Source organism: Ailuropoda melanoleuca, chromosome 11 (genome assembly GCF_002007445.2).
Source record: "Ailuropoda melanoleuca isolate Jingjing chromosome 11, ASM200744v2, whole genome shotgun sequence".
Taxonomy (NCBI): Eukaryota; Metazoa; Chordata; class Mammalia; order Carnivora; family Ursidae; genus Ailuropoda; species Ailuropoda melanoleuca.
Window position 1 is genome coordinate 50888202 of NC_048228.1, and position 26837 is coordinate 50915038.

The 26837-nt window shown below is 37.2% G+C and overlaps 1 protein-coding gene across 11 annotated transcripts in view; it reads left to right on the forward strand.

Moving 5' to 3' along the window:
* The window catches only part of CCDC158 (coiled-coil domain containing 158), an 86775-nt gene that overhangs the window by 46451 nt on the left and 13487 nt on the right, over positions 1–26837 (forward strand). For all 11 annotated transcript variants that reach the window (XM_034671659.1, XM_034671658.1, XM_034671666.1 and 8 more), the window contains 2 exons: positions 146–238; positions 1070–1195. In XM_034671659.1, the coding sequence (XP_034527550.1) occupies positions 146–238; positions 1070–1195 (219 nt within the window). The remainder of the gene's footprint in view (positions 1–145; positions 239–1069; positions 1196–26837) is intronic.

The following is a 26837-nucleotide window of genomic DNA, read 5'->3' on the forward strand; positions in this document are numbered from 1 at the left end:
ACAGTAAATAAATAGATGAATGCAAGTTAGTGTGCTAAGAGTGGGGCAGTTCCCTTGAAGAGATGGCAACTCAGTATTTATAGATTGATAAAATAAAACTGTATAGAGAACGGAGGATAAACCACATGTGGTTGCTTGATCGTAGGCATCTTTGCAGTTTGCAGAATGTCAAGATATCATACAGCGTCAGGAGCAAGAATCTGTGCGCCTGAAACTTCAACACACTTTGGATGTAAAAGTGAGGTCTTTTTTTTTCATCATAAATAGTTTAAGCAAAAAATAATGCCGTTCTTTGATATACTTATGTGTTTTCTTCATATGCCGTAGATACATTCAAGTGTCCTTTCAACGTTATCTGATACTAGCGATTATGAAATCTGTATAAACAGCACTACATTCTATACCCAGCTTTCTCCTAACATAACAGATTGAAGCACCATACTCTGTGTTAAGTTTATAATAAGAGAGGCGAACACCTTCTTCAGGTGTGCCTTGAGGATACCTGAGGAAGAATTTTCCATACAAAAGGGGGTCAAGCAAGTGCAATGCCCCAACGTGCGAGCGTGTTTAGCTTGCTTGGAGAATAGCAAAAATGATTTAACCTGCATGACAGTAACACGTGTTCTTTTGAAAACGGCACATTTTCCATTGCAATATCTGTCTGTGTTCCAAGTATATTTTAGAGTGGCAGACATACAGGAAAGTCTTCATACTAGATCCTCGCACAGGCTAGAGCACTCCACAGTTCTAGAGGGTCTTTCTCAGTAGTATGCCAGAACCAGCATGGCATCTTTGGCAAAACTTAGAAACCAGCTTCATAGGGTACCATCCACAGTGTTTCCACATCTCAGATGCTCTTTACACTTAGCAGCGTGAAGGCATCTTCCTAAGCATAAGCTTCGTCTTCAAAGAGTAACTTAGAAGCATCTTGCTTGATACTTTGGTTTATGACTTTGTGGATGTTCATTCAACATCTGAGACTGAGATTATGTTTGCAAAATACATTTGACTTCACAGTTCTAGGTGTAGGTGGACAGTTGTTTTTGCTTACATCTCTATTGCTTTCTAGGAACTTCAGGGTCCTGGATACACCTCAAATACTTCTGTGAAGCCGCGCCTTCTACAGCCGTCCTCAGCCACCCGTTCTCATTCTAATGTACCGTCATCCCAGTCCACAGCCAGCTTCCTGTCTCATGTAAGCCGCTAGTCTCAGAATCCGCGATGCAAATGACCTGATATGTAAATAATTTTAAATTGAAAAGAATTTCATTGAAAAATACATCTATAGTTACGACATTTTCAGTTACCAAATTTTAGATTTATACAGACCAGATGAATGAAAATCTTTACTTCACTATTTGATGTTTCCTCTGGGGAAGACAGATGAAATATCCAGTGGGATTAATGTTAACAATAATTGGGGGGGGGTTTTAGGTTTTCATTTTAATTCTGCTGTGTTAACATACAGTGTTCTATTAATTTTACGTGTACAATATAGCGATTCAAGACTTCCATACATCACCCTGTGCTCATCACAACAAGTGCACTCCTTAATCCCATCACCTCTTTAGCCCACCCTGCCATGCACCTCCCCTCTGGTGACCATCAGTTTGTTCTCTATAATTAAAGATCTGTTTCTTGGTCTGTCTCTCTTTTTTCCCTTTGCTCTTTTTTTTTTTTTGTTTCTTAAATTACACATATGAGTGAAATGATAAGGTATTTGTCTTTCTCTGACTAACTGATTTGACTTAGCATTATACACTCTGGCTCCATCCATATCATTGCAAATGGCAAAATTTCATTCTTTTTGTGGCTGAGTAATATCCCAGTATGTATATATATAGCACATCTTCTTTATCCATTCATCAATCGATGGCCATCTGGGCTGCTTCCATTTCTTACTATTGTAAATAGTGCTGCTATAAACATAAGGGTGCATGTATCCCTTTGAATTAGTGCTCTTGTATTCTTTAGGTAAATACCTAATAGTGCAATTGCTGGATCATAAGGCAGTTCTATTTTTAACTTTTTGAGGAACCTCCATACTGTTTTCCACAGTGGCTTCATCACTTTGTATTCCCACCAACAGTGCCCAGGTGTTCCTTTTTCTCCATATCCTCACCAATACCTGTTGTTTCTTGTGTTGTTGATTGATTTTAGCCATTCTGACAGGTGTGAGGTGATATCTCATTGTAGTTTTGATTTATATTTCCCTGATGGTGAGTGATGTTGGGCATATTTGCACGGGTCTGTTGGCCATTTGGGTATCTTCTTTGGAGAAATATCTGTTCATGTCTTTGCCTGTTTTTTCATTGGATTATTTGGTTTTTGGGTGTTGAGTTGTAGAAGTTCTTTATATATTTTGGACACTAACCCTTTATTAGATATGTCATTTGCAAATATCTTCTCCCATTCAGTAGGTTGCCTTTTCGTTTTATTGATTGTTTTCTTCGCTGTTCAGAAGCTTTTTATTTTGATGTAGCCCCAATAGTTTTATCTTTTGCTTTTGTTTCCCTTGCATCAGGAGACATATCAAGGAAAAAAGTTGCTTTGGCCAATATTAAAGAAGTTATTGCCTGTGTTCTCTTCTAGGATTTTTATGTTTTCAGCTCTCCATTTAGGTCTTTAATCCTTTTGAGTTTATTTTTGTGTATGGTACAAGAAAGTGGTCCAGTTTCTTTCTTTTGTACGTTGCTGTTCAGTTTTCCCAACACCACTGGTTGAAGAGACTGTCTTTTTTCCACTGGATATTCTTTTTTGCTTTGTTGAAGATTAATTGACCATATAGTTGTGGGTTTATTTCTGGGTTTTCTGTTCCATTGATCTATGTGTCTATTTTTGTGCCAGTACCATACCGTTTTGATCACTACAGCTTTGTAATATAACATGAACTCCAAAATTATGATGCCTTCAGTTTTTCTTTTTCAAGATTGCTTTGGCTCTTCGGGGTCTTTTGTGGTTCCATACAAATTTTAGGATTGTTTGTTCTAGTTCTGTGAAAAAATGCTGTTGGTATTTTGATAGAGATTGCATTAAATGCGTAGATCACTTTGGGTAGGACAGACAGTTTAACAATATTTTTTCTTCCAATCATGAGCATGGAATCCTTTCTATTTCTTTGTATGGTCTTCAACCATAGAAGAAAAGCACTGTTTTTCCCCATTAAGGTTGATGTTAGTTCTGGGTCTTTCATCCACAGCCTTTATTATGTTGATTTGTGTTTCTTCATTTGGGATAAATTTGTGTGTCTTCTCATTCTGTCTGCGTATCTGTGCCTATCTGTACATTAGGAAGGTCAGCTATGTCTCATGATCTTGAGGGTAATGACCTTATGAAGAAGAGGTCCTGTAGTGCCCTGCCTTGTAGTGTCCCCACACCTCCAGGTCCTGGTGCTTCCCAGAGTATCTTCAGTGTTTGCTGCGTGTTCTCTGCTGTTTTGGCTACTTTATCCTTCAGGCCCGTCATCTGCAGAGGCTCTCTACCCCTACTGTGGATAGCGTTTGGTTCCTAGCCTGAATGTGGTGCATTTTAATGAGGTGTGCCCTGGTCTATTTGTGAAGTGAGACCTGTTGCCACTGCTGCTGGAACCAAAGCTCCACAAAACTCCCCTGTTGGGAGACTCTGTGTGAGTAGTGTTTTGGACTCGTCTTCTGGGGGAGGTTGCCGGCCACACTGGGATTGAGGCAAGCGTGACCAGGAGGGGTGGTTACACCAGAATGTGGAGGGGAGGGTGATGGGGCTTAGTGTAAGCAAGCTAGGTGGCAAGCGTTGGTGCTGAGCTGGTTCCCACAGGTGGCCCTGTGCTTATGCTGAGGGGGAGGGGAGGGAAATGGCACCAGCCAGCGCCTTTGTCCCCAGAGGGTCCTCTCTGTGAACGCTGTCTCTGGGACACACTCCAAGATGAGCAAATAAAATCCCCACTGTGTGGCTCAGATGTTCTTCAGACCACTGTTTCCGTTCTGTGTGTCCACAGGTGGTTTGCCTGCCTTCTCTCCAAGAACAGTGCAGTGCCTTCCAGTCTCTATCCCAGCCAAGCCCACTGACCTTTAAAACTCCAGACTTTAAGCGCCACTAGTTGTTAGAAGTCACAAAATTCTGCCCCTTTTGCTTTCCAAGCCAATTGCTGTGGGGATTCATTCTCCCTGTGCACTCCCCTTTGTGTTAGTCTGTCTTTCACCCTTTCCCTCCCTCCTGCAGTGGCCAGGATCCATTTGTCTCCTAAACCATGTCTCTGGATTTTCTACCTTTTTGAGTGTGGCCTCTTCTCTACCTTTAGTTGTGGAGTTTGTTCTGCCAGTCTTCAGATCAGTTTCTGGGGTATTTTGGACGATTTGGTAGTTATCTCGTTGTATTTGTGGGATGAGGTGAGCCTAGAATCCTCCTACTCCACCACCATCTTCCAACCCACCAATAATAATTGTTAAAGTACATTATTTAATAGTCTTATATTCAGTTTTTTCCATGACAAGCATTTCCAGATTACAAAGCAAACACTGAGATGGCTAAAATAAGCATCACTTCAAATGTTAAAGGCAAATAGTAGTATATTTAATATTCTACCAAGATGAAAATGGTTTGCTATATATTGTTTCTTCATGAATGTGAATTTATTTATAATCATAAAATTTTAGTAATCATAACATGTTTTTATTCCCTTTAGTTAAAACATTAGAGACTTTGGAAAATTTTAGTTTTAGTTTTTTATACTTTAAACCTCAGGGGAAAACATATGTGCAATGTAAAATTCAGGCTTTGTCTCCTCTGAAGATATATATTTATGGAACCACAAATGCCCCACAACCAGTTTTCAGCCCCAACTCCAAAGAAATGAAATTTATTCTATAAATAACACATAAAAATCAATTTCATTAGTTAACAGTATAACAAGAGGATCACCAGTGACCTGCCAGTTATCCCACCTGTGCGTTTAAATGAAAGGCACATACTGCGAAATGACCGAAAGTGGAAAAGGACTTCTCTCATACACTTCAGATGTGTGCACTGAACAAGCTATCACACAAAAAATAACAAAACATTCTATCAAACAGCAGAAGGATAACATGAATATTAGAAGTTAAACATGGTTCTCTCTGGAGACTGGAATTTGGAGGTGGGCAGAGAAAGAGCAAGAGACTGCTGCTTTTTGGTTTTAAGTGTTATAAAGTTATCTTTAAAATTATGCACACGTTATATTGACAAAAATTAAATTAAACCCCCTCCCAAAATAACCCTGCAAACCGAACAACAAAGAACATTTGGCCAGAAGTCATTGGTGTGTCTCTCATTACTTGTGTGACCTTGGGAAGCCAAGTATATTGTGCCTTGCTCTTTTCATCTCTAATGAACCGTATGGACTAGATGACCTCCAGGGTCATCTAGAAACATCAGCTCTGAAACTACACGACTTTTTATTACCCAAAAGCCAGCCTAGGAGATTTGTCTAATTGTGTAAAAATGAGCTCTACTTGATTATAAAGAATCTCATTCATCACCGAGAAAGTACCAGTCATGCCTATTGAATCAAAATTTTAAATAATTCTAACAGCAAAAATGAACTATATTTCCTAGACTGTCAGGCATACTTTGTACAATTTCTTCTCTTAAAAATGTTAGCTATATTATTTTATATAATAAAAATAACATACATTCTTCATTTTGTTCATTGATGCCATCCCAAAGTACCTACAACAGTGTCTAGCATATAGTAGATACTCAATAAATATTTGTCTAATGGCTGAATGAATTGAATTCATTGTAAAACATTGTATTGTGGATTCTATTGTTTCTACTGATAAGTCGGTTTTAAGTCTTCCTGTTACTCTTCTGGAGGTAATTTTTTTCTCTGACCATTTTTTTTTTAAAGATTTTACTTATTTATTAGAGAGAGAGTGCAAGCAGGGGGAGGAACAGAGGGTGAGGGTCAAGCAGACTCCACACTGACCTTGGAGCATGACGCAGGGCTCGATCCCACAACCCTGAGATCATGACCTGAGCCAAAATCAAGAGTCAGACACTTAACCAGGTGAGCCACACAGGCGCCCCTCTCTGATCACTTTTAGGCCATTGTCGTTGTTTTTGTGTATAGCAATTTGACTGTGATGTGCCCAGGTGTGGTCTTTGTGTTTTTCTTGAGGTTCACTGATCTTAGTAGATGTCTGGATTGATATCTTTCATTAATTTTAGAAAATTTTTATCCCTTTTCAATTATTTTTTCTGCCCCATTATTTCCTTCTGGTACTTCTGCTATTAAAACATAATTTTTTAAAATTGGTATGTGATAACTCCATTATCTGAATCCCCTATGGGCCTGTGACCATTATTTCTCTCTGTTTTCAGTCATGTTGTCCAGTCTCTTTGCTTTCTTTTTTTCCCAATACTTGATTTTTTTTTTAGAGTAGTTTCAGGTTCACAACAAAATTGAGAGAAAGGTACAGAGATTCTCCCACACATGTACAGCCTCCCCATTTTCAACATCACTCACTGGAATGGTATGTTTTCTACCAAGGATGGATCTACATTGACATTATCATTACTCAAAGTCTGTGGTTTATGTTGAGGTTCACTCATGGTGTTGTGTATTTTATGGGTTTAGACAAATGTAAAATGACATAATATCCACTGTTATATCTTACAAAGTATTTTTACTGCCCTCAAAACCCATGCTCTTCTCCTTTATCCCTCCCATTCCCTTCCACACTGGCAACCACCGATCTTTTTACTGTCTCCATAGTTTTGCCTTTTCCAGAATGTCATATAGTTGGAATCATACAGTAAGAAGCTTTTTAAGATTGACTTCTTTCACTCAGTGATATGCACTGAAGGTTCCTCCCTGTCTTTTCATGGTTTTCATGGTTTGATAGCTCATCTTAATGCTGAGTAATATTCCACAGTTTGCTTATTCATTCACCTACTGAAGGGCATCTTGGTTGCTTCCAAGGTTTTGTAATTAGGAATAAAGCTCCTATAGGCATTCCTGTGCAGCTTTTTGTGTGGACCTACGTTCTCAGCTCCTTTGGGTAAGTATCAAGGAGCATGATTGCTGCTCATACGATAACAGTATGTTTAGTTTTGTGAGAAACTGCCGAGCTGTATTTCTCAGTGGCGGTACCATTTTGCATTTCCACTAGCAACGAGAGCTGCTGCTGCTCCACATCCCGGCCAGTATTTGGTGTTGTCTGTGTTCTGGATTTTGGCTGTTCTAACAGGAGCATAGTAGTATCTTATTTTGATTTGCATTTCTCTAATGGCATTTGCTCTGGAACATCTTTTTATATGCTTATTCAACATCTATATATCTTCTTTGGTTGAAGTATCTGTTAAGGTCTTCAGCCCATTTTTTAATTGTTAGATTCCTTTCCAAGTAATAGAGTTCTGGACAATGAGTATGAAAAACTAAATAATTTTGGTTTCTAGGTGACATTATTATTCTTTCGTAGAGGATTTACATTAGCTTCTGGCTGGTAGCTGAAGTAAAGGCACTAACAGTCCCAGGTCACCTTAATTCATTGGAAGATTGAGATGATTCAGCTGAAGGCTCTTATCCCGAAGCCTGAGGTTTAGCAGTTGCTTTATCTTCCACCTCTTAACAGAGTTCCAGTTTTTATCCCTCTGGCATCTCGATTCTGCCAAAAGCTCATCTTGTCTTCCCAGCCTCTCAGCCGGTTCTTTTAGAATTGATGAATACGTCTAGAGAAAATGGCTTTAAATGCTTCCCTTGTCTGGATTATTTTGTTCCAGACTTTGGCCCATAATACTTTACTGTGTTGATAGCTCTCTAATGTCAGGCAGACTTAAAAGTTTTATGTGTGTACTTTTCTAGTGAATTTCTGAACAGAAGGGTTGTTCTACCATTACTGGAAAAAGAACTCTTCTACTGTTACTCTTTACTCAGACAGTTTTAGATATCAACTATAAAGCTATACTATGTGATATAAAAATAAGCCTCTCTTTTAACCACACATACGTGCACATGTATTTCTTTTCCCTGCATATTCCCGCCTATATAATCATATCATACGTTTGCTTAAGTCGCGTTGTTCAGATTACTGACAATGTAAATATTCTCTAGCTGAACTGTACAGTGAACTGTGACTATATTTCTTTTTTGCCCTTAAATGTAATAATTATCTTGTTTTACTTTGGTTTGTTTTCTAGATATCTAGAACTAATTATCCTTCAAACAGTCTCTGAAAAATAACTGTAAAATTTCTTTTAGTATAGAGTATAGAATAGAGGTCCTATTCTGCTCTAGATGGTCGCTCTCTAGGCTTGCCATGTGGTTGCCTTCTCGGATTTACCTCCTCTCACTGTCCAGAGGATTCCCTTCACCTTTTTTTCTGTTTTTTAGTTTTAATTCCCTTTCTTGGTTTCTTTCTTTCTTTCTTGTGGTGGAGCATAGGATGCAGAGACTAACTGTGAAAGGGTGCATTTCATCCTTTCAGTGTTTTAAAACTTTGCATGTCTGAAAATACTATTATTCTTCACTTTTATGTGATTGCTCAAAATTTTGGTGCTATAGTGCCATTTTGACTCCACAGCCTTTGTCTGTGACTTGTTTTTGTTCTTTTTCTTAAAGTTTTGTAGGGTCTTTTTTAATCTCTCCTAGATTCATTTCAAGATGTCCCTGCTGGGGGTCTTTTTCTTTTCATTGTACAGGTACTTAGCAGGCTTTTGCATTCTTTTGTTCTCGGAAGTTTTCTTGTATCATTTAGTTGATCATTTTCTCCCTCCATTTTTCTCAGTTCTCTTTTTAGAATTCCTGTTAGTCACCTATTAGACCTCTTGGACCTCTCTAGTTAGCTCCTATTCTGACTTCCATGTTCATCTCATCTTTTATTCCCACCTTTAAGGAAATTTCCTCAACTCTGTCTTCTAAGCATCTATTGAAATTTTTTTCTGGTATCATATATATATATATATATTTTTAATTTCCAGGAGCCCTTTTCTCTTTATATAGTTTTATGTTCTTTTGTGATGTAATACTTTCTCATTTCTGTTTAAAGATAATAACTTTAGTTTTTCAGTAATTTCTCCTGTCACCTGAATCACTGATGTTTTTTCAGATTCATTTTTTCTGTTTGTTTTGGTGTGTGTCATTTATGTTAAAGACTTTCCTTCAATGTTTAGTGGTCATTGGGTCTTCATTCATATTTAAGGTTGAGGCCCTAAAAAGCTGCTTAAATGGTCTTTGTAAGATTGACAGGATTTGTCAACCAGCGGATAGTTAGGTATTGCTTTTTTATTGAGGGAACCAAAAATTACCTGTAGGACTTTTTTCTTGGTCCTGTGACTTCTCCTAAAGAGGAATTCTCTTACTCCTGACTTACAGGTGTAACTCACCTGCCAGTATTCTGAGAGGTGAGTTGAAGTGGGAGTCGGGTGTTTTTCCACCTACACAATCTCACTTAATGCTCATCTTTTCAGTTTGCCTTACTCTTACTATGCCATACATCCCTTTGGAGCCTGAAGTCCTCTGATCTGGAATGGTCAATCTCTAGGCTTGCCATGTGGTTGCCTTCTCTCACAATCCACAGGATTCCCTTCAACTTTTTTTCTGTTTTTTAGTTTTAATTCCCTTTCTTTGTTTCTTTCTTTCTTTTGGTGGAGCATAGGATGCAGAACTTAAGCCTCTAAATTCATCTAGAGGAAAAGAATGAGTCTATCTGACTATGTGGGGAGAGCATCTGGGATTCTAACAGCTTCTCCCATAGACTTTTAGCCAGTCCTCCCATTTTGCTGCTCTTTCTCCTATCTTGGCTTTCAAAAATACATGAGGCTTCCAGTTCCTGAGGCTTTTTGGAATGCTCTCATGCAGAGCAGCTCTCTTCTTATTGGCTGCTTCTGTGCAGCTACTTTCCAGCTTTCTTTGTTCTGCTTGATCAGTTACAAATTATACACTTGCTTTCCATCTCCTAAAATTTCGTTATTCTTACTCATCTAATGTTATATCTTTTTTTCTCTTTATCCTTATTAATTCCTTTAGTGTCCTTTCAGTTGGGCTGCAGGTAGAGTAGACATAAATGTGAAGCAACATGTTCAGAAGTGGAATATTACCGTTTGCATTGTTCTGCATTGCCCCTTCATTTAGCTTGTTAAATTTTGTCTGCCTATTCAGTAATTCTAATGAGAGCTGATACTTATTGAACACCAAGTACTGTTCAAAGCACCTTCTGTAGATTATCTGATTTATTCCTCACAACTGCCCACATAAGGTAAGTGCTGTTACCATACATGTTTTACAGATGAAGAAACCGAGGCTTGGAAAAGCTTAGTGACTTACATAGAGTTCACATACCAAAAACACAGTTATGTCAAGACTTAACCAAGACAGCCTGAGTCTGGATCCTGTGTTCTTAACCATTATTCTGTACTGCTTCTCTACAGTACACTGCTGAATGCTATTTATGCAAAAAAATTTAAATAGTCGATGATGTAAGTAGATTATCTGCCTGAACTAATATTATATTTCATACATGCATATATACATACACACACATGCATACAAAAACAGACACATGTACTTGGTATCTTGACATAAGAATTTTAATGCTTCAGATAAAGGCTATTTTGCATATAAAAATAAAATATTTCCAGGACAATATAATTTTTTTATGTATCAGAATCTATGCACATGTATTATATGTAATGTGTATTAGCTATGCTTGATCTTTGCCACCAAAGTATCCACAACGTGAACACGATTTTTAGCAACACTTTGTCTTGTTTCCTACTCACCCATTCTCAATATACAGTATAAATGATATATTTATATTCTAAGTAAAACATATTTATATTCCACTTTTATTACAGTCTTCTAACAGAAATACAAGTATAAGAGAGAGACTTGGTCAGACATTCTCAAAATAGAATAGTCTAATTCAAACTGAATGAGATCAAGCTTTTATTTTTAGCTTTTCCATTTATCTTCTATCTTTGGAGAATGGAGATAGGACCAGTTGAGAAGCACATAGTCTCCTTAGACATTACTTATCTTACATCATAACTCATACATTTGCCTGTGATGGACTCAAGGCCATTAGAGAGAACCATATTTGGGGAAGATGGAGGTGCATTAGAGATATAATTTAGGAGTCATTTGGCCACAAATCTAACATAAAATGATTTCAGAGTCAAAATGTAGAAACTAATCCAGTCACAAAATAAACCTTAAGTTTAACTGAAGAGTATAAGCTTATATTCTTTCCTTGAAACAGAGAGCTTGTGGAAGTTTCAACCTGAAAATGTATATCCTCTAGAAATAGCCTTAATGTATATCCTAAGGGTCAAAAGATTGGGGCGGGAGAGCACGATTCTTTGATGGGGTCTGGGAACTTCAGGAGGAGTTATGTTTAGTTATTTCTTTACCAGCCAGAGAAGAGTCATACACAAATAATGTTTTAGAATTTTTCACTTCTCAGGTATTTTCTAATTTTAAGAAGTACTTTACTCACACTGTAAATCAAAATATTTCCATATGAATTAAATAGTAGTGTATTAAAAATGAATCAATATAAGTATAGCAAGATGTACAAACATTAAAAGATTGATAATTTTGACTAAATAATACTAATACTATGACTTATAAAAATCACAACCACCATAAACAAAATTAAAAGGAAATCACAAACTAGAAAATATTTTGAGTAGATATAAGGCTACCATCTCTCATATAAAGAGTTTTTACATATCTGGATGAAAATAATATATACTCTAAAAGAAAAGTATACTGAAGATACAAATTTTGTAGATACAAAATTCACAAATAAGAAATGCCAGTATCCAATAAACATGAAAAAAATGTGCAAATTCATCTGTAAACAAATAACTATAACTGCATATAGAAGCAAAAACAAACTACCAATTTTGCATATAAAATGATAAAGTGGTAATGGGAAGGATGTGGCATAATAGCCACTTTTGTATCACGCTGCTGATAAATGTATGAATTGACATGACTTTTTGTTGTTGTTTTTGCTTCCAAAGCCCACATCTCTTTTTTCTTTTTAAATGAATAGACTTGGTATTTCTAAAGTAGTTTTAAACTTACCAAAAAATTGAGCAGAAGCTGTAGAGAGCTTCCATAGACTCCCTTTGCCCCCACACTACAGTTTCCCATACTATTAACATCTTTCATTATTGTGGAACATTTATTACAAAGGATGAGCCACTATTGGTACATTATTATGAACTAAAGTCTCTAGCTTACATTGGAGTTTACCCCTTGTGTTATACATTCTGTGGGTTTTAACAAATGTGTAATCACGTGTATCCACCATTACAGTATCATAAAGAGTAGTTTACCATCTTAAAAGTGCCTGTTTTTCACCTAATCATTGCACCTTTCCTCTGCACCCCTAGCAACCAGTGATCTTTTTACTGTCTCCATAGTTTTGCCTTTTTCAGAATGTCATATAATAGGAATCATTTAAGATGTAGTCTTTTCAGATTGGCTTCTTTCACTTAGTAATATGCTTGCAAAATTCCATGTCTTGTCATGAATTAATAGCTAATTTCTTTTTGTCCCCGAATAATATTTCATAGTATGGGTGTTCCACAGTTTGTTTATCCATTCACCTATTAAAGGACCTCTTGATTGCTTCTAACTGTTGGCAGTTATTAATAAAGCTTGCATATGCATCCAGATGTAAGGTCTGCATCTAGATTCTCTCTCTTTTTTTTTTTTTTTTTGCCTGTGGATGTCCAGTTGTTGTGGATGTCCTTTGCTGTTTTGTTAAAGATCAGTTGACTGTATTTGTGTGGGACTATTTTTGGCTCTTTATCCTGTTCCATTGATTTATTTATTCTTTCACCAGTGCTACTCTTGTCTTATCATGGTAAGATATGACATATCTTGACATGCCAATTTTTCATGGTATTGTCAATTCTTCAACTTTGTTCTCCATCAGTATTGTGTTTGCTATTCTGGGTTTTTGCCTTTCCATATAAACTTTATTTTTATTTATTTATTTTTTTAAGATTTTATTTATTTATGTGACAGAGAGACAGCCAGCGAGAGAGGGAACACAGCAGGGGGAGTGGGAGAGGAAGAAGCAGGCTCCCAGCAGAGGAGTCCCATGCGGGACTCGATCCCGGAATGCTGGGATCACGCCCTGAGCCGAAGGCTGACGCTCAACGACTGCGCTACCCAGGCGCCCCCCATATAAACTTTAGAATCAACTTGTCAGCATGCACAAAATTTAAAAATTACTGGGATTTTGATTGGGATTGCATTGAATTCATAAATCAGATTAGGAAGAACTGACAACAATAGTGAGTCTTCTTATCCATGAATATGGAATATCTCTCCATTTATTTAGATCTTCTTTGATTTCTTCTGTCTGAATTTTGTAGTGTTACTCATATAAACCTTGTACATATTTTGTTAGATTTATACCTAAGTATTTTTATTTTTGGTACTAATGTAAATGATATTGTGTTTTTAATTTTTAAATTCTAGTTGTTCACTGCTGATATGTAGGAAAGCAATTGACTTTTGTGTATTAATCTTGTATCCTGCCATCTTGCAATCATCTCTTATTTGTTCCAGGAGTTTTGTTGTTATTTTTGATTCTTTGAGATTTTCTACATAAAGAATCATGTCATTCGTCAAGAAAGTTTTAATTCTTCCTTTGTGAATCTGTGCACCTTTTATTTCGTTTTTCTTTTTGAATAGCTATGACTGATGATTATCTTTTAAAGATTTTATTTATTTGAGAGAGAGAGAGAGAGTGCACAAGCAGGGGGAGGGGCAGAGAGAGAGGGAGAAAGCAGACTCCCTGCTGAGCAAGTAGCTGGACATGGGCTCTATCCTAGGACTCTGGGATCATTTCCCTAGCCTAATGCAGACGCTCAACGGATTGAGCCACCCAGGTGCCCCATGATGATTTTGAATATAAGTGGTGAGAGGGGACATTCTTGCCTTGTTTTTTATCTAGTTTCTCAGCAGGAAAGCATCTAGTTTCTTACCATTAAGTATGATGTGGGGCACCTAGGTGGCTCAGTGAGTTAAGTGTCCCACTCTTGATATCAGCTTTGGTCTTGATCTCAGATCATGAGTTCAAGTTCCACAGTGGGCTCCATGCTGGTTGTGGAGCCTACTTAAAAAAAAAAAAATACGATGTTAGCTATAGGTTTTTTGTAGATGCTCTTTACCAAATTGAGGAAGTTCCTCCTCTATTCCTAGTTTGCTGAGAATTTTTATGATAAAATAGTATTGGATTTTGTCAAATGCTTTTTCTGCATTTTTTATTTTTTAAAAGATTTTAAATTATTTATTTGACAGAGAGAGACAGCCAGCAAGAGAGGGAACACAAGCAGGGGGAGTGGGAGAGGAAGAAGCAGGCTCCCAGCGGAGGAGCCTGATGTGGGGCTTGATCCCAGAATACCGGGATCATGCCCTGAGCCGAAGGCAGATGCTTAACGACTGAGCCACCCAGGCACCCCTTTTTCTGCATTTATTGATATGATCATGTAATTTTTTTTCTTTAGCCTGTGTTATAAGCTGCTTTAAACATCTGTATGAATGTTTTTATGTGGTTATAAGTTTTCAATGTAGTCTTATAATTAACTGATTTTTGAATATTGAACTAGCTTTGATTACCTGGGATAAATCCTCCTTGATTGTGTTATATAACTTTTTTCATAAATTCTTGAATTATATATGCTAATATTTTGTTGAATATTTTTATATCTATGTTCATGAGAGATATTGGCCTTTAGTTTTCTTTTCTTGTAATGTTTTTAGTTTTGGTCTTAGGGTACTGGTAGCCTCACAGAATGAGCAAGTAAGTATTCCCTGTACAGTTATTTTCTAGAAGAGATTGTAGAGAATTGGTATAATTTCTTCCTTAAATGTTTGGTAGAGTTTACCAGTGAACTCATTTAGGCCTGGTTCTTTCTGTTTTGAAAGGTTATTAATCATTGATTTAATTTCTTTAGTAGATTTAAGTGTATTCAGATTGTCTGTTTCTTCTTATGGAAATTCGTGGGCATAGAATTGTTCATAAAGTATTTTTTTTTCTTTTTTAAGGCAAAGTCTGATTATAATTTTTTATACTTACTTAAAACTCATATCTAACACAATAGGGATAGTTGTATTCTGTGTCTGCCTATTTAAAATTTAAACTAAAAATAGTCTCCCTAACAGATTTACTTGGAGATCAATCAGATCTGAAAACATATGACCTAAGAGATAGATTGTTAAATCTAACCTAAAAGACATTTTCTTAGAACCATTTTGAGAAGGAGACAATGTTTTCTTGTGAACATTCTATCTAGGAATAATTAAGCAAAGAGTGAGTGGTTTAATATATTTCGATTTTTACAGTCTGCTTTAAAACTTTTACGTTAAAAAGACAAGAAGATAAAAGCATGACATCAGGGAAATATGGGTGGCTCAGTGGTTAAACGTCTGCCTTAGGTTCAGGTCATGATCCTGGGGTCTTAGGATTGAGCCTGCTCAGTAGGGAGCCTGCTTTTCCCTCTCCCACTCTCCCCTGCTTGTGCTCTCGCTCTCTCTCAGCCAAATAAATAAAATCTTAAAAAAAAAAAAAAAAAGCATGACATTACTCCCAAGCTTCTGTCTACACACTCAAGCACTTTTTCATTTTATTTGTTTGGTAGGCTGGGGTTTGGTTGTGGTCAGTCTCTGCCTTTTCCAACACCCCTGACACAGAGGAGGTAGGAGTGAGGATAAATTAGTCTGTGAAGGCCACCCCACCCATGCTGCACTCTTACAGAATGAAAAAAGACTAGAGATGTGACCACTACATGCAACACATGATCCTAGATTAGCTCCTATAAAGAAATACTAGTCTTTATCTTTTTAATGTCCTTGGGATTTGCAGTGATGTCCCCTCTTTCATTTTTGATATTAGTAATTTGTTATATTCTCTCTTTTTTCCTAAGTTAGCCTGGTAAGAGGCTTATTGATTTTATTGATCTTTTCAGAGAATCAGCTTTTGGGTTGTTGCTTTTCTCTGTTGATTTCCTATTTTTAATTCCATTGATTTATGCTCTAATTTTTATTATTTATTTTATTTGCTTGTTTTGGGTTTAATTTGCTCTTCTTTGCAAGAAGAGACTTTGCAAGACGTTTGTATTATTAGTTTTAGATCTTTTATTTTAATATGTTCATTCAATGTTATAAATTTCCTTCTAAGCACTACGTTTGCTACATGCCACAAATTTTGGTAAGTTGTATTTTCATTTTCGTTATGTCAAAATATTTTTAAATTTCTCTTGAGATTTCTTCTTTGATCCATGTGTTATTTAGGAATGTGCTGTTTTATCTCCAATTATTTAGGAATTTTCCAACTATCTTTTTGTTATTGGTTTCAGGTTCAATTCTGTTGTGTTCCTAGAGTAGACATTGTATGATTTTTATTCTTTAAAAATTGTTAATATGTACTTATGGCCCAAATTGTGGTCTATCTTGAGGAATGTCCCATATAAACTTAAGAATATATATTCTGCTATTTTTGGATGAAGTAGTCTATAGATGTCAATTATTCCAAATGATTGATACTGCTGTTAGGTTCGGCTATATCCTTACTGACTTTCTGCCTGCTGAATTTGTCCATTGTTGATAGAGAGTTATTGAAGTGTCTTCAGCTATAATAGTGGGTTCATCTTTTCCTCCTTGCAGTTTTATCAGTTTTTGCCAAACATATTTTGATGTCCTGCTGCTGAGTGCATACACATTAAGGACTGTTGTATCTTCTTAGAGAATTGATCCCTTTATCATTATGTAATGTCCCTCTTTTCCTTGCTCTGAAGTTTGCTCTGTCTGAAATTAATGTAGCTACTCCAGCTTTCTTTTTATTAGTATTAGCATGGTATTTCTTTCTCCATCTCCTTACTTTTAATCTATATGTGTCTTTATATTTAAAGTAGGTTTCCTGTAGACAACATATAGTCAGTCTTATTTTTCGTTGCATCCTGACAATCTGTGTCTTTTAGTTAGTATATTTGGAGCATCATTATTCATATAGCTAGACTAATATCATGTTTGTTACTATTTTCTTGTGATTGCTTTTGTTTTTATTCCTACTTTTGTCTTTTACTCTTTTTCTGCCTTTTGTGGTTTTAATTGAGCCTTAAAAATATAATATTATTTTCTCTCCCTTCTTAGCATATAAATTATATTTCCTTTTTTACTTTTTTTAGTGGTTGTCCTAGAATTTGCAGTATATATCAACTAATCGCAATCCACTTTGAAATGATACTAGACCATGTCATGGGTAGTACAAGGACCTTATAATAACAAAATAGTCCTATTTCCTCCTTCTCGTCCCTTGTATCATTGTGGTCATTCATTTCACTTATCCCTAAGTATGTGTATATACACATATAATTTGTGTATATTATTATTATTATTATATTATGTATACATAATTGGATGCATTATTCCTATTATTTGAACAAACTGTTGTTAAAGCAATTATGAAAGAAAGTTCTTTATTTTACGTTCCCTTATTACTTCTCTAAGGATCTTCCTTTCTTTATGTAAATCTGAGTTTCTGACCTATATCATCATCTTCCCCTCTGAAGAACTTCTTTTAACATTTCTTGCAAGGCAGGTCTACTGACAACAAATTCCTTCAATTTTTGTTTGTCTGGGATTCTTATTTCTTGCTCACTTCTGAAGGATAATTTAACAAAGTATGGTTCTAGATTGGTGGAGGGTTTTATCTCAATATTTTAAATATTTCACTCAAGTCTCTTCTTGCTTGTGTGGTTTCTGAAGAGAAGTCTGATGTAATACTCATCCTTGCTACTCTGTGTTTTTTCCCTCTGGCTTCTTTGAGAACTTTTTGTCTTTGATTTTCTGCAGTTTGAATATGATATGCCTATGGGAAGATTTTTTTAGTGTCTGTATTGTTTGATGTTTCATGAGGTTCCTGGATTTGTGGGCTTGGTGTCTTGTCATTAATCTTGGAAAATTCTCAGCCATTATTATGCCTATCTTTCTTCTATTTCTTTCTCTCTTTTGCTTATGGTAACCCCATTATGTGTATGTTACACCTTTTAACAGTCCCACAGTTCTTAGACATTCTCATGCATCTTCTTCATTTCTTTTTCTCTTCACGTTTCAGTTTGAAGTTTTCATTAACGTTTCTTCAAGCTGGGGCACCTGGATGGCTCAGTCGGTTGAGCATCTAACTCTTGGTTTCTTGGTTTCAGCTCTGGTCATGATTTCATGGTTGTGGGATCGAGCCCCATGTCAGGCTCTGCGTTCAGTGAAGAGTCTGCTTCAAATTCTTTCTCCCCCTCCCTTCCCCTCTGTCCCTCCCTGCTCACATGCTCTCTTGTGCACTCTCTCTCACTCTCACTCTCTCACTTTCTCGAAATTGAATAAATAAAATCTTGAAAAATAAATTTCTTCAAGCTCACTGATTACTTTCCTGGTCATGTCCAGTCTACTGATAAGCCTATCAAAGGCCTCCTTCATTTCTTTACAGTTTTTTTCTAGAATTTCCTTTTGATTCTGTCTCAGAATTTCAGTTTTTCTGCTTACATTATCTATCTGTTTTTGCATGTTGTCCACTTTTTCCATTAGAACCCTTAGCATATTAATAATGAAATTCCTAGTCTAATAATTCCAAAATCTGTGCCATATCTGAGTCTGGTTCCGATGCTGGCTCTGTGTCTTCAACTGTGTTTTGTTGTTGTTGTTGTTGTTGTTGTTTTTGTCTTTTTAGTATGAGTTTAATTTTTTGTTGAAAGCTGAACATGATGTACTGGGTAAAAAGAACTGAGATAAATAGAACTTTAGTGTGAGGTTTTTGTGTTTATTTGGCTATGAATTAGACCATGTGTGTTGCTTGCTGTAGCTATAGGTGTCAAAAGGCTAAAATGTCCTCTGATGTCCTTGTTTTCTCTGCATTTTTGTCTTTGGGTTTCCCTAGAGACTTCTTAAATAAGGTCTTCGACGTGCATTTTTTCTTTTGTTGTAATCCCATTATAATACAGAAGCCTTATTGAAGTCATGGGTCATGGTAAGGTGTGGGGAGAGGGGAAGCATTCTGTACAGTCCTGTGATGAGGTCTCAGTCTTTCAGTGAGCCTGTGCCACTGGGCTGGGACCCTCCCAAGTTCTCAGTTTTGTTACCCCCACCACCACCACCACCACCACCTTTAGGTGAGACAGAAAGGGGCTGAGTTGAATATTTCCCTTCCCAGTTGGTCAGATCCTGGTATGACCCAAGGTGTTTAGGGGCTCTGGTTTAATAGTATCCCTTGATGGCTGGATTTGTTAAGAAGAACAGAACGTTCTGAACATATTTCAGAATATTTACTTTTCCCCTATTTCTGCCAGAAACACAGGGGATTTTTCTCCACTCTTCACCCTGGGAACCCATTGGGCTCCTGGAGGTAAAACTCACAGGTATGTGGCCCCAACCTGGAGTTTTTAATTCTTTTTTTTTTTTTAAGATTTTATTTATTTATTCGACAGAGATAGAGACAGCCAGCGAGAGAGGGAACACAAGCAGGGGGAGTGGGAGAGGAAGAAGCAGGCTCATAGCAGAGGAGCCTGATGTGGGGCTCGATCCCAGAACGCCGGGATCACGCCCTGAGCCGAAGGCAGACGCTTAACCGCTGTGCCACCCAGGCGCCCCTGGAGTTTTTAATTCTTAAGTTTGTCCACACTGAGCCTCCGGCAGTTCATCAATTAAGATTTTTCTCTCCATTACTGGCTTAAACGAAGGGTTTCTGCTCCTGGACTTCTGCTCCAGTAAGCTGTGATTCTGGATATTTGCCTCTACCATTGACCTCACTTCTCAGATGGAAGAAGAGTTGTTGATTGTTGGTTTGTTCAGCTCTTTTCGTGTTGTGAGGACAGAGGTGACAACTAACAAGCTCCTCACATACTGCATTGGACTGATACGACTTCTCTGGAAGGTAGTTACCAGAAGTCCTAAAAATGCCCTTGGTTTCAGTAAGATCAGTTCTAGAAATCAGTCTTCAGAAAATAATCAGAGTTAGGTACAAAGGTAAATACATGAAGAAAGTCACTGAACATTATTTGTAATAGCAAAAAAACAGAAATAATACAACTGACAATAGGGATTGATTTAAAAATTATGAAACCTCCATACAGCCATTAACAGTTACGTTTTTAACTAATGTTTAGAGGGGAAAATGTTCATGGTATGTCAAAGAACTAAAAATCCAATGAAAAAGTAGTATATACATGTACAGATGCCCTGTCTCTCATTTTTGCTTATGCCCCAAAGCTAAGAATAAGACAGACATCCTAAAGCAAGGTGCTAGGCCACTTATGCCGCACCAGCTAAAAGATTGTGAAACCAGCTTTACTATTGTTAGCTTGTGAGTTCAAGGCTTTGCAAGGAAGGCCGAGAGTTGAGGCCCACAGAGAGGTGTTTAGAAGAGACTTGCCAGGATGCTATGGTCCCCCCGCTGTCCCCTACCTCAAGTGGAAATGGAGGAGCGTCAGGGAATACTCTTCCAGGGCTGGACAAGTGTCCCCTGGGGCTTGATTTATGATTCCTTTTAAGAAAATTCATTGTCGAATGCCTCTCTGTAACTGGCAAAGTAGAAAAGAGGACTGCCTTGGTGGCATATGGCACTTCCCCAGTGGAGGGCAAAGGTAAGTCATGTGCTTCCCATGGCCCAATTAAAGGCCCTAGAGAAAGGGCCATCTTAAAAGGATCTTAACATGATCTTCATCAAGGTATAAACTCCTGGGAGACCAGGGCTGGGCAGGGCTCATAAACCGGCTCACCTGCTAGTGAAGTCCCCAGGTATCACCCCAGGGACTGCTCAAGTGGGGCCTCACCTCCCTCCTCTGCTTTCCTCCCCTTCTTTTTGTTCCCAACCTTGGAGGGGCCCAAATTAGCAGCTAACAAATATGAACAGAGTAAGGCAAAAAAGGAAGAAGACTTACTCCTCTTAACTGAAGCCTTCTAAGCCTGAAACAGTCCTCTCCACTCATTCTGTTAACTTTATACATTGCAAAAAGACAAGAGGGAAACGCCTCAAAATGTTAAAGTGTAAACAGTGTTTATCTTCTGGAACATAGGATTTTTTTCATCATGTATTTTTTTTCAGTGAAATTTTTAAATGAAAATTTAATGTCTATATAATCAGAACAAAACATGTATATATATTCAGAAAATATTTTTTATAATTTTTTATAATGACCCTTCAAGAATTAGTTTGTTGTCTATAAAATATATATAATATATTAGGCAATTAATTCCTCAGAAATATATTCTTGCATGGTATAATTTCATTTGAGGCCTTGTCCTCTAGAAGAAATCTTTTTTAATTTGCCAAGTTGGGAATTTAAAATTGTATTATTTCTCATCAAAATGGTTGCCTTCCTGATTAAAAAATAATTATTGATTTAATACTGACAATAGGCCATTTGCCTTTAATACATTATTTCTAATCCTCACACTAATCCAGCAGGATAGGTTGTATTGTCCCCATTTTTAAAATGAGGAAAAGGGCACTGTAGAGAAGCAAAGTCGCCTAGGGTCCCACAGCTAGTACACAGAGAAGCCAGGATTAGTACTCAAGTCTGTTTGTGCCATGCTGTTCAGAGTTCCCAGATAATTTATATGTTCCTTCTCTGTCCTCTTCTGTGTTTGTAGGAAAGAAAACTTTCAGTTCACACACTGAACTTGTACAGAATTGGTACATGGAATTGAATTAGTTATAATCCTTGGTTGTATGACACACACTTGCGGTTGATCTACTTGGCTTTATTTATTTGACTGTTTAAAATGACAATGAACACAACTGAACACATTGCCTAGCCCAACATCTAGAACTTTACTAGTAACCTACCACGGTGCTCCTCCCCATTCTACCCCGCAAGAAGTAACCACTCTCCTATAATTTTGATATAGTAGTAATATATAATTAAATCTTCAATGTAAAAGTAGGTAAATGCATACATGTAGTGATTTTTTTTTTAAATAAACCAAGTCATACCATACATATTGGTTTACAACTTGCTTTGTTTATACTTAATATTTCTCGAAGTTTTTTCTCCACAAGATACCCCTAAGGAACCAAATTCTCTAAAATTTATTGATTAATGAGGACAGTGTCTATGGTATATTACATTGTCTGCTTTGGTTCCACAACCTCTAGGGGGGTCTTCGCCACAGCCTTCCAATTCCTCGGTTTGAGCTAAATGTATGTGATATCTGGAGGTTGTTCCGATACCTCCGCATGTAACAAAATCCTTTACAATATTGCAGGACCTATGTATGCACACTGCCCATCCCCCCCACACAGCTCAACAAATATCATTTGTTAAATGGTTAACATTTGTTATAATAGTGTCAAGTTCACCTTTCCTTTAGTTAAAAATAACAATGTAACAATTTTGTTTGCATAGGAAAGTAATTATACTTTTTAAATAATATTAATACCTAATACTTTATTTGAACACACAGTTATAACAAAGAAATATTTTCCTTAAGTGCTAGTGATAAAATTTAGTGAGATGTACCTTTCAGACTCTGCACTTTTACCTCAATTTATTGGCCGTTTACTTTGCTTATTGCATAAGTATTTAATTTTCTGGGATTTAATTCGAGCCTCTGGAATCCCATTTTATTCCTCCCATGGCTTATCTATACTTACCTTACTGGGAAAACTCAAGAGAGAACGAATTTTCTTCTTCCAAGCTTATAGAAGGTTCAATTCTGGAGCCACCATATTACCTTTTTTTTTTTTTGAATATCAGTGTTGAAGGTATTAGTGCAAAATCACAAAAGTAGGGGCACAGCGGTTAAGCATCTGCCTTCGGCTCAGGGCGTGATCCCGGCATTATGGGATGGAGCCCCACATCAGGCTCCTCTGCTATGAGCCTGCTTCTTCCTCTCCCATTCCCCCTGCTTGTGTTCCCTCTCTTGCTGGCTGTCTCTATCTCTGTCAAATAAATAAAAATTAAAAAATCTTTTACAAAAATCACGAAAGTAAATGATTTCCTCCCTATATGGGTTCCAGAAAAAAAGGTAAGTTATTGAACATCCCCCCCATTACAAGAAGCTGTTCAAAAAACTATTTGCAAACAAAAAGGAGATAAGTTTCTGACTGTGACCATGTAACCTTCCCCTTGCAACTTGAAAGAACGATAATATCCCTACTTGTATCAAGGTGAGCATAGTAGACAGAATGCACGACCAACCCTGATAACTGCTTAGTAGTGGCTCTACCCGGGTACTAACACGCTGCACTGTAAGTTATAGTACCTTTCTGGTGATTCTAGATCAGCAAATATGGAGCATATAAAATATGGTTATACGGAGGGGAAAGGGAGGTGGAAACTAGCCTTTCCTGGCACTTGCTGTGCACACATTAAGGAATCTCATTTCTTATACCACCCTTGTAAAGTAAGAGGTATTTTCCTCCTTTTTACAGATAAAGAAATGGAGATTAAAATAAGCATTCCTCTTGTTATGAAATTATCTGTTCGTGCATTTCCCTCCCATAATAATCTGTATGGTCTCCACAGGCAGGGACCAGATATAGTTGTCATTTTACTCCAGTTTCTAATGGAGTGTCTGACACGTAGTAGGTGTCCTGCAAAGTTTCTTGAAGTGTGAAAGGTAACTCGCCCAGGTCACATAGTGAAAGTGATGGTGGCAGAAGCCTGTGCTCGTTTCCACTGTACCACCTGCCTCTCTCCTCCCTGAGGAGATTAGGAAATGGGACTGGCATTGGTGTTCCTATCTCTTTAGTGATTTTAAAGATTCCCAAGGTGCATTTGACTTATAAATCAATCTTTGTTTGATGCTTCTGAGTTTAGGGTAATTGCCCTCATGTGATTTGTGAATTACTTTCAGTAATAACCAGACTATAATTATGTTGAGGCCAGTTGCTCAACTATATTAATATTTCCCCATATTCTGTAATTCTGTGATCCTAAATTTGGATAATTCATAGCATGTCAATCACATTTCCTAATGAATTTATCCAGTGACAATCAGTCACTGTACCACAGTTAAGATCATGGGCTCTCAAGTCAGACAAACGATCATCTTTATCCCAGTTTTGCCATTTACCCCTTGTGTAATTTTGACCAAATTATTTAACCTCTCTGTGCCTCGGTTTTCTCATTTCTAAAACAGAAGCCATTATTTCTACCCTATTGGCTGGTTTGAAGATTAAAGTCCAGATGTTAGAATATGTAGAGTGCCTGGTGCATGTCAAGCACCAGATAAATGGTGCTTCTATTTATCGTGTCAGTTTGGAATGATGGGCCAAGTCTGTGAAGACAGAGTTTGGTGAGAATAAATGTGGTCTAGAACTTGGTACTAAATACACAAAAATATAAAGTGCAGTGTGTGGGAGACGTGGCTGACCAAGAAGGGCCTGGGGAGCCTCCGCTGACTGCCTGCTCAGCCTGAGTCAGCAGTATTGTGTGGAGCCGAAGGTTTCAAAGATAGAACCCAGATCCAAGAGGGGGACAGTTCTTCTCCACACTGCTCTGGTCAGACTCTCCCTGAGTTCTGTGTTTCAGTGTTCAGGCAAGGAGAATCACTGATTAAGCAGTCTGTCAAAAAAGAAACCAGCAGAGTGGTGAGAAATGGTGAGCCCGTGTCACGTGAAAAGAGGAGATGGCCTGAGGAGATAAGCCTGCCGTGTGTGTGTGTGTGTGTGTGTGTGTGTGTGTGTGTGTGTGTGTGTGTGTGTGTGTGTGTATAAGAAAGTGGAGGGAGGGGAGTGGAGGGCGAAGGGATAAAATAAATATCCGTTTCCAAAGGGTTATGTTTCACTCGTTCCCTGTGACTCTAGAGGGTAAAATGATGACCAGGGATGTAAGTTGTCTGGAGGAGATTCAGTTTAATAAGCTTTTCTCTCAAAGAATTAAAGGTATATAAAAATTAAACTGCCTTCCTTGGTTTTTGGTGATCATGCAAAGGCCAGATAAGAATATTGCTAGGGTGCCATAGAGGAAATCCATCACCACTTCTGTTTGGAGATTGGGCTAGAACCAAATTATCTTCAGGACCCCTCCAACCTCGATATTCGTGTGATTTCATACGCAAGCCTTTACTCCTTGTAAAGGAGTATATAAACAGTGACAATCAAACCAAGTCCTTGCCTCTATAAAGCAGCTTACATTTTAACTGGAGGAGCAACACACATTTCAAAAGTTCTTAAAAGTATTAGGATGAAGTCATAATATGAGAAGGTCACAGGGCTGATTATGATTATTTGCTAAGTAAATGTTAGAATTCAATGCTTTTTAACCTTTTTATTTCAAATTTTTATTTAAATTTTAGTGAACATATAGTGTAATCTTGTTTCAGGAGTAGAATTTAGTAATTCACCACTTACCTATAACTCCCAGTGCTCATCACAAGTGACCTCTTTAATACCCATCACCCATCTAGCCCGTGCCCCGCCTACCTCCCTCCAGCAGCCCCCAGTTTATTCTCCATAGTTAAGAGTCTCTTATCATTTGCTGCTTTCCTCTCTTTTCATGACTGATAAAGCACTAGTCACTCTCAAACTGAGTGCCATAATCTCAGGGAGAAAAGATGTTTGCATGTTTCTAAGTTATTATACTATCATTTGTAATAAATGTCAAGGGCTTAAAATTTTTAATAATTACTAAAGCTTAATAAATAAACTTTCTAATGGGCAGATGATAGGAAAGTCCAGGTGCTATATTGAGAATTTAAGGTTAGAACTCAGGAGACTGAAGATTGAGTAAGATAAGGTTTTCTTTGTAAAGTTTTTGAAGTTTTATTCCATAGAAGACATTATGTCCACCAGGCTAGGACAAGACAAAGCCAGTATTTGGTGAAATTAGATCATCTGCTTAGAAACAAATGCTTTTATTCATATTATAAGAAACTGGTTCAGCATGTGTGGGATCAGGCATATATGGGAAATCTCTGTACCTTCCATTCAATTTTGCTGTGAACCTAAAACTGTTCTAAAAAAATGAAGTCTATTAAGAAATGGTTCACATCTTTATATATTTTAAATTAATGGAGCCAAACTTAATAATTAAATGGAGTCTAATTTATGAAACTTTGAGCCCAGGGCAATTTCCAGGTAAAGTGACCATCAATAAACTGGTAAGACCCTACTTAACCACACATTCAGTTAGTCAGAACCCTTGACATTATCAACTGACTGTTACCTGTGGTTTGTTGGCGGGGTTAGGAAGGAAGGGGGAGCGTGAGGGTTAGACAATAGCATCAACACTTGTTTGGCATGGACCGTAGAAAAGCAAAGCCAGTGTTCATTCAATAACCCATGTATATGGCAAGTTTAACTCTACATTGGGACAGACACCTCCAGCTTAAATAGCTTGATGATGATTGATGACTTTCTAGCCATGAGTGTCCTCCAACTAAGACCATCTACTCACCAGAGCAACTTCTATCATTTTCCCCTTTTGAGGTACCTATTGGGAATGTCTATAGTTTTTATTATATTATAAATATTCATCAGGGAATACTTGTATATCTGAAAATCATTTACAATTATTCTCAAATACCAACTAACACAGTTTGAAAATGTTGAATGTCTCTTTCCTCATCAGTAAAATTGGGGAGTAAATTAATTCATCTCTGAAGAGGTCCTTACTTCTAAAGTTCTGTAGTTTTATGAAATTAATTCAGCCCTAAAAAGTATCGGAATTATTTTGCCTGGACATAGTTGTAAATATTTAATGACATAGCACACTCTCCATACTCCATTGTTAAAGTTCTTTAAAAATGATTTAAAAATAGATGTATATAGTTTGATCCTATGTGTGTATCCTCTAATTTATAAATATGGATATATAAATAAGTATACACACATTTATAAATTAGATAGAGCACTGTGTTGATT